We start from the raw sequence: 11527 nt of genomic DNA, 5'->3' as shown, positions 1-11527 counted from the left end.
TCAGACAGCTCACAGCCTGAAATAGTCTTCCATCCGCTTTTAGGTCAAAGTTTCATTTCTAAGCAAATCTAATGTGTTGCTAAGCAATGGACTAAGCTTCAATTCAAATGTAATTCAACAGATATGGATTAAGAGTGGGAAGCAGGAAGCGTGAGAGGGCTGTTACAATAATACAGGGGAGACGATGGTGGCTTGATAAAGAGACCAAGATGGTAGGAAGTGAGTCTGAGAATATTTTTGAAGGTAGCACTGACAAGATTTGCAGATAGACTGGATGTGAGATGTGAAAAAGGTAGAGAGTAAAGGATGGCTCTGGAGATTTGGGTCTGAGCAATTGAAAGTGTGAGAATTAGATTAAGTTTAGCGTTCACGCAGGGTGGGGGCAGCTCAGGGGAATGGCAGAGCATCAAGAAGCCAAGCTGTGATCGATGGCCGGTCCTCTGTTTATCTGCCCACTGTCCTTGCAAGGTGGAGGGGGTGGGGGGGTGGCATAGAGGTTCCTAAAATGGCTTCATAAGTTGTTACCAAAGTAGCTAAGACTGGATCTGCAGTTAAAGAACAAAAGAAAAGAGGGGGGGAGACTTGTTTCAAGTGTTTCCAGTTTGGGTGGGCTAAATGTTTCAAATTTGCATGGGCTAGTTCAGCTTGTTGAATAGAATGTAACCTCTGGAGTATCCAGTCACTGGAGAAACAGGGGAGGGACTTGGGAGTTAGGCATAGGGAATAAATAGTGCTGGGTCCGTTGTTCTGCGCGCCAACCACCCACATTTTGGTTGGACACCTGTTCTTGCAAGATCGTGAATAAATTCTTTTCTTCCCCACAATCGGGTGAGCATTTATTCCTTTTAGGAATAGTGCTTGTTTCTCACCAAAGAAAGCTGGTTGCCCTTAACTGAGATGGGGAAACCTTAACTGAGATGAGGCAGATCAGGACCTCAGTTTGGATGTTAACTTTGAGGTGCTTATTAGGCCTCCAAGTTGTGATGTGAGTAGGCAATGGGCCATGGGCCCACCTAAGGGGTGGAGTCTGGAGCAGAAATAGAAATCTGGGGAAATATGGATGATATCTAAACATACTGGACTGGCTGAGACAGGAAGTGAAGGCAGATAGCAAAGAGAAGAGACCTGAGGACCAAGCCAGGGAGGATGGAGCAGTTCACTATTTAGTGACTGGAGAGATGAGGAAGCAACAAAAGAAAGTGAAGAGGGTCCTTTTAGAGCTTTTACTATTCTAATTTGCATTGTGATTATCTAAATTAGAGTGTACATTCTGGAAGGGGTAGAAAGTCCTAGACAAAAAAACTAACAAATAGAATATATGTTATATTGTATAAACAAGGGATCCAAGTTCAGTGGGGCCTGAATCTTATGAAGAATAAAGAATAGACTGGAAATTTACAAAAACAAAACCAGGTATGAAAGAGAATATTTACTTTGAATGAGAAATCACAACTCAAATTGTGTGAGAACTCACACAATTATAATTTTTTAAAGGTGACAGCTACCACAAACATCACAAAATCCAGAAAAGTAACATATTTGTTAATGTTCTGAAACACTTCCATAATATTTTCTTCCTTTGGCTGAGAAGTTAGTTACTCTTTGGTTGCCTCTTTATATGACAATTTGTAGCATCATTTTCCATAATTCAATGAAGACACCCATCACCACAGTGCGTGGTAGGTGTCCTACGCAGAAGTTAACTACACAGGGAAGGAGCAGAGTATCACATACATATATCCTACTAAACTCAAATGTTGTTCCCAACTGGATTTCCTCTGCTGGATCCCAAACGCCAATGCCAACAGACATCAGGGAAGTGTGAGAAAGGGAACTCAGAGGGGAGAGCGAGGTCTTAACAGACTGCAGTAACAATGTTACTTTAGCAAATCTTGCCCCTCTGAGTACACTGCTAGCTAGTCTTCCTGAGTAACGGAAGAGACCTGGGGAAATGAAGAGCCCCGAAACTTAAGCTCTGTTTGTTCTAGGGTAAATTAATTCCACTTCTGATGATAGTGCAACCGAGAAACACAAAGCAGGATCGGAGCGGAGGGCATTGGAGCGGGGAGTAGTAATTCTAAATAGAATGCTCCGAAGCGGATGTCTGGGAAGACAGCGTTCTAGAATTTAGACACAAGTAACTCTGAGTGCAAAACCCCCGAGGCGGATGGGGAAAGCAAGGAGGGTGGTGTGATTGGAATATGCGGAGACTAGGGGACAGAGAGGGTGAAACTTGCTGCGGGCCACAAAGCAAATCAGAGGCACAGCAAGGACTGGAACTCAGATTTCCCACCTAGGTGTTGTGAATGGGCAGATGGCTAAACTAAGGCTCCCTTCCAGTTTCTGTTGGTTTGTCTTGTGAACCCCCCAGCCCTAACTCGAGGGGTCCCCCGGAGCTCAGATCCCCTCTATTTTTCCACTCCGACCACGACGCACAGCCTGGGAGCTCAAGAGCTGAAAGGGTCCCAGGCCTCGCCCTAGGGCCTCACACCACAGCTGGCTCTGGCTTCATTCTTGCCTGCTCCAACCGTAATGTCCAAAGTCGGGAGCGCATTTTCTCAATACCATCTCACCACACAGGACCAGAGCTCAACTCCAGTAAATTTAGTCTTTTTGAGGCCGGAACGTTTGAAGACATGACTTGCTACAGGCAAGCCGCCTACACCTAAATCCGCAGTTAGGCCCCCTAGGTCCGGATATCCGTTCACGAAAGACCACAGACCGAGGACTCTGTCAGCCATATTTTGTGTGGCATTTCATCGGTTTCCCTCATGTTGCCTGCCTTTTGTTTATGCCGAACTACTTCATTTCCTTAGTTCTGAATTTATGAAATTCACGTAAAGTCACCGTCCTTTCAAAGCCTCTATTTGAAGAAGGTAGAAAAAACTTAGGCGCTTTAGTTACTTTTAGCACTTCCTAATATGGCTGTCTCAGGTGGCCGGCGGCTACGGAAAGGCTTCCGGTTTCCCGGCAGGCCCGAGCAGGGGCGGAAGTTCCGGCCTCACAAGGCAGGCGCCTGTATCTTTTTTCGCTGTCGTGGACGGTGTTCATGAGTTTTGCTGCCATGTCTTATCCCGCTGATGATTACGAGTCTGAGGTAGGGTGGTCCAAAGCTCGTGGTTGGGTCCGCGACCCGTGCACGGGCTCTCTGAGTGCTGGGCCCCAGGGAGAGGCGGTGTCTGGCCTTCTCAGAGAGTCTCCGCGGGCGGCGATCAGCTCCGGCCTGCCTCCCCACGCGGCCTTTAGGCAGCAGCCACAGCTCCCGGCTCCTTTCCCACCCTCTGTCTATCCGCCCGCTTTGCGTGTCCGGTCACCTTCGTCCTTCCCTTTTCCAAGACAGCGGCAGAGGCTATACCTTGTCTGTCTTTGTATACCTAGCTTCCTGCTTGAAACGCATAGGATGCCCGTAGAACGAGCATTCGTGGATTCACGAATTGGTGACTTTGTTTGTGTGTCTGTCGTTCTAGGCTGCTTACGATCCGTATGCTTACCCGGGTGACTATGATATGCACACAGGTAAGACCACGACTTTGGCTTTCTGGCTTCTTTTAGGGATTGACACCTTTTTGAATGTCTCAGAACACCTCTGTTGGGTACCTCTTAAAAACTGCTACTTGATGGTCCAGGTTTGGAGTGGAGTCGGTTATTAGCTCTTAGTGGGAGAGTTGGATAGAGTCTGATAAAACCAAACCTTTGTGTGTGTGTGTGTGTGTGTGTGTGTGTGTGTGTGTGTCAATCTTCAGAATCTCAAAGGAGGAGTCTTGATTGACCAGCCTGTGGATGTGAAAAATTAAAATGATTTAAATGAAGCTCAAATGAAGTCTTGGAGGGGAGTGGTGGTGGTTTGAGGTTTTGTGCAATGTTACAGTGACTGGGCTTACTTTGGTACTTAGTGTGTTGTGCATTGTTCTGAGTACTGTATGTAAAGTATTTCATTTAATACTTATAACAGCTATTTAAAGTATATACATTAATACTGTCTGCATTTTGCAGTGAGAAAACTGAGCACATAGGGGATTTAGTAACTTGCCCCAGGTTATATAGTAAGAAAATAGTGGTCATTAATTCATTCAAAAAATATTAAGTGCATTCTAGCCAGTTCTTGGCCTTATAGACTTTACCTTTTAATGGGGAAACAAATAATAAGTAAATAAATCATTTTAGTAGTGATAAATATTCTGAAGAAATAGGGTAATGGGTTGGAGCACAACTTAGGAAGGGTTGTATCTCTTAAGTTGTTTAAAGGGGAATTATACCAATTTCATAGACTTGAGTTTAGCTTATGATTACTTGGGGATGGTCTTGCCTTTTTTTGTTACATCACATATGTGGGTCTGAAAGCACTTTGTAAGGTATTTGTTTATTATGCCCATCCTGCAGGAGATCCAAAGCAGGACCTGGCTTATGAACGTCAGTATGAACAGCAGACCTATCAGGTGATCCCCGAAGTGATAAAAAACTTCATCCAGTATTTCCACAAAACTGTCTCAGATTTGATTGACCAGAAAGTTTATGAGCTACAGGCCAGTCGGGTCTCCAGTGATGTGATTGATCAGAAGGTGTATGAGATCCAGGACATCTATGAGAACAGGTATGGGCTGTTGGCCAAAATAACCTTTCTGTGTGGTACTAGACTAGCAGCTTAGCCCCTGCAAAAGGGGTGCTGTTAATCATTTTTCTGTGAAGAGAGTTCCCAGGGATCTCTGTGAGTCCTTGGGGATAGGCAAAAGTTATTTTGTTGGACTCTGTATATCCAGGAATTTGTATAAAGCCTTAAATAACTGTAGCAATGTTACTAGTTATAATAGCAGTTAATATGTATCATCAGTATATTAGGCAGTACCCAAACTGCTTTTTCTGGACTTATTCATTTACCCTTCACAGTAATCCTATGAAGTAGGTACTGTTGTTTTCCTCATTTTGTAGAACACAGAGTAAGTCAGATAGCTAGATAAGTGGATGAGCTGGGTTTTGAACCTGTACAGTCTGATACAAGAGCCTAATTCTAAACTCCTGTGCTTTGCAACCTCTCGGTGCGTACTGTGGTGAGCTCTGGAGTGGTTTTTTCTGGTGTTTTGGGGATTTTCCTCATGTACTGGGCATTAGAAGTGAAATGGATCAATCAGGGTTGGGATAGTAAGGAAAGTCTTCACCAAGGAAATAGAATTTAAGCCAGTCTTAGAAGGATGGGTGGTGAAAGCAATATGACCAAAGACCTACTGAGTCACGGACTAGGAGTGACCTGTTTCCTTCATCCCTCAGGACTTTCTGGTTAGAAGTAATATAGACCACTGCTCTTCAGTAGAAATATACTAGCTACATAATTTAAAAATTTAAACATTTTCAGCAGCTACATGAAAAAAGGTAAAAAGAAATTCATTTTATTATGTTATTTAATCCAGTATATCCAAAATACAATTTTGCACATAATCAGTATTTTAAAAAAACTATCAATGAGATCTTCTATGTCTTCATTCAAGGTCTTCCAAAACCAGTGTGTATTTTACATTTACAGAATATCTCAACTCGTGTGCTACATTTTCATTGCATTTCATTTCATTGATCTATATGTATATTTCACAACATTTACAGTTGAAAAGCTAGATTCACACACCCAGGTTATTTGAGTCCTCAGTTATGCTGGCCATTTGTGGCAGGTATCTACTGTATTGGACAGCACAGGGAGGTATGGATGGTAGTTGAAGTCAAACATGTGGTAGACCCTTCCCTAGGAGAATGTGTAGTAAGAAGACTGGTGCCTTAAGAAATATGTTGCTTTATGGGTGGGCAGAGGAAGAGGAACCAGTAAAGGAGACTGAACAGAAAAAGTCAATAGTGAATCAGTGGAAGTGTCACGGGAACCAAAGAGAGAAGAGGCTTTAAAGGAGAAAGGAGTGATCAACATATGTCATATTCTCTAGCAAGATCAAGATGAGAAAGGAGCCAGTTGTATTTGGCAACTTAGAGGCTCCTTAGTAACTTTAGCAAGGTTAGTTTTATTGGAGTGATGGAGACAGAAGCTAGATGGTAGTGGCTGGAAAATGGGGGTTGAGAAAAAGGAGTTGGTAAGTATAGAGGAGTTATAAAGTCATTGAGGACCCTTTTGTTGTGTTCCATTTTTTGAAGAGGTATTTGAGCATGTTATATTTTGATCTGAAAGCCAGAGATAGAGAGAGTGGCATGGCTTGAGGAGAGTGGGGGAAAGTTGAAGTAGCTGCTGTGGGGATGAGGAGAGGGGAAATGAACAGAAACTTCTTAGGGTTGTGAAACATCATGGGGTGCAGTGTATGGGCTGGTTGCTGTTGGTTTGTTCTGATATCAGCCTGCAACAGACTATTTTGCTTCCATGTTTGGAGAGGGGAAGGAAGCAGAGTGCTCCCAGGGAGTGGATAATGAAGGGGGGTTGTATTAGTCAGGGTTCTCTAGGGAAACAGAACCAACAGGAGATATCTGTAAATAAGAGATTTTATAAAAGTGTCTCACCCAACTTTGAGGAGGCACGAGTCCAAATTCCATAGGGCAGGTTGGAAGCTGGCAACTTCGATAAAGGAGTTCGATGAATCCCCAGGAGAGGCTGGCTGGCTGAAGTAGAGACAAATTCTCTCTTCTGACTGCTGAATTCATCACCTCTCCTTTTGAAGACTTCAACTGATTGTATTAAATGTGTCTCACCGCAGAACACACTCCCCTTAGTTGATACAATCAGCCATAGATACAATCGACTTACTTATGATTTTAAGTCCATGAAATGTCCTGGCTGTAAGTTAGACCAGTGCTTGCTTGACCAGATAACTAAGCACCATCACCTGGCCAAGTTGACACATGAACCTGACCATCACAAGGGCCTAAAAAAGTAAAAGATGATCCCAAAAAGCTTGGTGAGTGCCTAACTGGTATAAAAATAATGTTTTACTATATTCAGATAAGTTTCTGAGGTGCAGAGTTGGGGTATAGAAAGCTGTGGGCTTGGAAGGCTTTGACCCTGGCATCTGTAAAATGTGAGGATTGGCTCTCTCAGGTCCTTCCTGTTTGTGGGTTCTATCATTTTTCTGTTTGGTTTTCAGCTGGACCAAGCTGACTGAAAGATTCTTCAAGAATACCCCTTGGCCTGAGGCTGAAGCCATTGCTCCGCAGGTTGGCAATGGTAGGTATGAATTCTTTTGACTCCTCTGCTGGCTGGATGGGATCCTGTGGCTGGAGGTCATTAAATAGAAAGCTCACAAGAGTCTGTGTCCAGGTGTTTTGCTTACCATTGTATTTCCTCAGGGCTTGGTACCTAGTAGGCCCTTAGTAAATACTTGTTGAATGAAGGTTAAATAAATGAAGAGGGGTCAGAAATCCCTCAAACATGGTGAAAGTTCAAATTGAGATCTCTGTCCTGGCTTGTTTTCCATTTTCCTCTATAATTTGGGGGGTTATTATAGTCATTGTGGAATGGATTTTCTATCCTCCCACCTCTTTGGGTGTTGAGGAACAGACCTCCAAGACCCCATCAAAATGCCATTCTTTCTTGCAGACTTTGACATCCCTAGCTGAAAGGAATTTCTTTTCCCTCCGAATTCCTGCAGCACTTCTCACCTAAAGGAGTTGGAATTTATTTGCATGCCTATAGTGGGAAAGGTCTTTAATAACAGATATTGTTTCTCGTTTTTGAGTTCTTACAGTACTTAGTTCAGTGTGTGTTAAATGAAGAGGAGAGTTCTGTAGTTCTGGAGAGATTTATTACCTTTACAGAGGATATTAGGGAATTCCTCTTAAATATCCTCTTAAATTCTAATTCTTAAAATTAACTGTCTTCAGTTTCAGGTCAATCTTGTAGCATAGAGGGAGTGGTTAAGAAGTAGTTAGGCCATTTACATATATATATATGTCTTCTTTGGGAAAATGTCTGTTCAAATCCTTTGCTGCTGCCCCCCCCATACACACTATTATTGGAATAGTCACGTACCGTAGAATCCATTCAAAGTGTAAAATCAGTATTTGCCCATTTTTAAATTGACTTATTTGTTCTTTTATTTTTGAATTCTTTATATATTCTAGATATAATGCTTTATCAGATAAGTTATTTGCAAATATTTTTTCTCATTCTGTGGGCTGTCTTTTCACTTTCTGGATGATGTCCTTTGTATATGGTGTGAGATAGGGGGTCCAGTTTCATTCTTTTGCATGTGGATATCTAGTTGAAAAGACTTTTCTTTCCCCATTGAGTAGTATTAACACCCTTGTCAAAAATCAGTTTATCTTTATAAATGTAAGGGTTTATTTCTAACCCTTTGATCTATATGTCCATTCTTATGCCAGTACCACACTGTCTTAATTACTGTAGCTTTGTAGTAAGTTTTGGAATCCTCCAACTTTGTTTTTTCTTATGGTGGTTGTTCTAGTTTGCTAATGCTGCCAGAATGCAAAATACCAGAGATGGATTGGCTTTTGTAAAAGGGGGTTTATTTGGTTACACAGTTACAGTCTTAAGGCCATAAAGTGTCCAAGGTAACATATCAGCAATCGGGTACCTTCAGTGGAGGATGGCCAGTGGTGTACGGAAAACCTCTGTTAGCTGGGAAGGCACGTGGCTGGCGTCTGCTCCAAGGCTCTGGTTTCAAAATGGCTTTCTCCCAGGACATTCCTCTCTAGGCTGCAGTTCCTCAAAAATGTCATTGTTAGTTGCGCTTGGGGTATTTGTCCTCTCTTAGCTTCTCCAGAGCAAGGGTTGGCTTCCAACAGCCATCTTCAAAATGTCTCTCATCTGCAGCTCCTGTGCTTTCTTCAAAGCGTCCCTCTTGGCTGTAGCTCCTCTTCAAACCTTCACTCTCAGCTGCACTGAGTTCTCTCTGCCTGTCAGCTCATTTATATGGCTCCACTGATCAAGGCCCACCCTGAATGGGTGGGGCCATGCCTCCATGGAAATATCAGAGTTATCACCTACAGTTGGGTGGGGCGCATTTCCATGCAAATCTAATCAGCACCAAAACGTCTGCCCCACAAAACTGCATCGAAGAATATGGCTTTTTTGGGGGGACATAATACACTCAAACCGGCACAGTTGTTTTGGCTATTCTGGGTCCTTTTAATTTCCTTATAAATTTTAGGACCAGCCTGGCAATTTCTGCAAAGAAGCCATCTGGGATTTTAATAGGAGCTGCATTGAAGATTAGTTTGGGGAGTACTGGCATCTTAACAATATTAAGTCTTTCAATCCATGAACATGGGATGTCTTCCATTATTTAGGTCTTTCATTTCTTTCAACAATGTTTTATAGTTATGTGTGTACAAGCCTTTTGCTTCTTTTGTCATAATTAACATTTTTGAACACTTAACAATTAGTTTAGAACTCACTCTGAAATAAATGTTATTTTCTCTGTTGCCCAGACCTTATGCTTTGGTTAATGTTTTGCTTTTAAAGATGGTAATAGGTATATAAAGAACAACAGGAGCCCCATTTTATTTATTTGTATATGAGTATGTATGTGTAGTTTTTTTTTTTAAACAGGTAAGGATTCACAGGGCTCAAAGTAGAAAAGGTGATTTTGAATAAAAGTCCCCTTTCTGTTCCTTTCCCCAAGTCTTCAGTTTCTTTCTCTGGAGGCAACAGTAGTATCATTTTCTTGTTTGTTGTTCCTGTGATATTCTATGCATATATAAACAAATAGAAATATTTGATATATTCCTTTTTTACTTAGACTAAAAACCCTGTTCTGTCCCTTGTTTTTTTTCTTACTTATTGTATCTTTGAAGAGCATTATACCTGTGAAGCCCCAGGTTCACTGATTCACTAGTAGAATTCACAAGTCTCAGCATATAGTTGTGCTCAAAGCTGTGATTTGTTATAGTGAAAGGATTCTAAGCAAAGTCAGCAAAGGGAAAAAGGTACATGGGACGAAGTGCAAAGGAAACCAGACACAGGCTTCCTGGAGTCCTCTCACAGTGTAGTCACACAGGACACATTTAATTCCTCCAGCAATGAGTTGTGACAGTGTGTGTGAAATGCTGTCTACCTGGGATGCTTATTAGGGACTCCGAGACATACTGCCCGTAGATATCCACTGCCTAATGATCCCAGATTCCAGACTCCCAGAAGGAAGGCAGATGTCCACCATAAACCATATTGTTTGCACAGACAGTTCAAACACAGATACCATCCAAGTCCCAACAGGCCTTTCTGACAATAATAGTCTCAGGCCTGCTATGTTAACTCACAGCATAAGTACCTAAGGAGCTGCTTCTTTTTCCCCCTTTCCTCCTTTTTTAGTGGCCACATAATATCAGTAGGATAAATTCCTTAAAATATGATTTCTGGATAAAATGATATGCATATGTGTATTTGCAATTTTGTTAGATACTGTCAAATTGTCCTCCATGGAGTCATTACTATTTCTTTATATGCAGGCTTATTTAAGCAACTAAAGGCAAGTATCTCTCAATGGTGAACGGAAATGGGTCTAAAGGGGAATCTGAAATTAAGATAAGGTTGAAAAAATAGAATGTGAAATGAGTTTTCTCATTGTATGTCTTCTTGGAGCCTAAGCGTAAGAGTTTGGATATTATTTAGTCTCTAACTTCATGTCCTGTCCAGTCCTGTCTCCTCCCCTTGCCTCCCCCCCCACACCCCAAATAAACCTGTCAGAAGACCCTGGTTGTTTTATGGATTACTAAGGTACCCATCTCCCATCTCTTTCAGATGCTGTTTTCCTGATTTTGTACAAAGAATTATACTACAGGCACATATATGCCAAAGTCAGTGTGAGTATCTATTAAGTATCACTAGCAGTTTTTTAAACTACATCATTTTTGCCCCCAAACAGTTACCAGTTTCTATTCCACCAGTGTTCAAAGAGTGGTCAGTATGTTTTCTGAGCTTCCTTTTAAGAAATGGCATAGGGAATGATTGATCCATAAAGCTGGGTTCCAGACAAACGATAACCCTGTTTAGCCCAGCAGTTAATTTCCTCATCCCTAGAGTCCCCATTCTGGATTGGGTCCTCGTCACCCCACGTTAGGTGACAGGCTGCCATCCCTTTAGTGCTTTGCCACTGCATTTCCATTCATCTACAATGTATATAAAAACTGTTGCTGTGTGCTAGGTATAATGCTAGTCACCTTCGCACACACCTGCGTGTCTCTAATCCTCACAATGACCCTGCAGAGTTGGCAAACTGAGGTGCAGCGAGGTTACTTGTTGGCAGATTTGTGCAAATAGTGAGTGCCAAAACTTGAACCTGGACCTATCTTGTAGTGCCAGTTTTGTTTTTACCACATTATCCCTACTTTGGACACCTGCTGGATTCTTCCTGATTTCTAAGTTTTGGGGTGTCCTGAATTTCTTAAAATACCATCTATACTATCTGTATACACTGATTACCTAAAAATCTCCATCTTTAGCCCCAGTGCCTCCTCTGAAGTTGAGACTTGATCTCCTACTGCCTGTTCAATATCTCCACTTGTCTGTCTGATAAATACTTCAAGCTTAACATACTCAAAACTGAGCTTTTATTTCCCCACTAAACTTGTTCCTCCTGTGTTTATCATC

General features: G+C 42.1%; 1 protein-coding gene across 1 annotated transcript in view; it reads left to right on the top strand.

Moving 5' to 3' along the window:
• Positions 1-2983: 2983 nt before the first annotated feature.
• EIF3L (eukaryotic translation initiation factor 3 subunit L) overlaps positions 2984-11527 on the top strand; it is a 28631-nt gene continuing 20087 nt past the window's right edge. Inside the window, exons 1-5 of the mRNA XM_037847042.1 lie at positions 2984-3097; positions 3468-3516; positions 4381-4591; positions 7065-7144; positions 10679-10740. Of these exons, the coding sequence (XP_037702970.1) occupies positions 3050-3097; positions 3468-3516; positions 4381-4591; positions 7065-7144; positions 10679-10740 (450 nt within the window). The 5' untranslated portion in view covers positions 2984-3049. The remainder of the gene's footprint in view (positions 3098-3467; positions 3517-4380; positions 4592-7064; positions 7145-10678; positions 10741-11527) is intronic.

Source organism: Choloepus didactylus, chromosome 8 (assembly GCF_015220235.1).
Source record: "Choloepus didactylus isolate mChoDid1 chromosome 8, mChoDid1.pri, whole genome shotgun sequence".
In the NCBI taxonomy this organism is placed as follows: domain Eukaryota; kingdom Metazoa; phylum Chordata; class Mammalia; order Pilosa; family Megalonychidae; genus Choloepus; species Choloepus didactylus.
The sequence above is the reverse complement of the archived record's forward strand: the minus strand, read 5'-3'. Positions and strand labels throughout refer to the sequence as shown.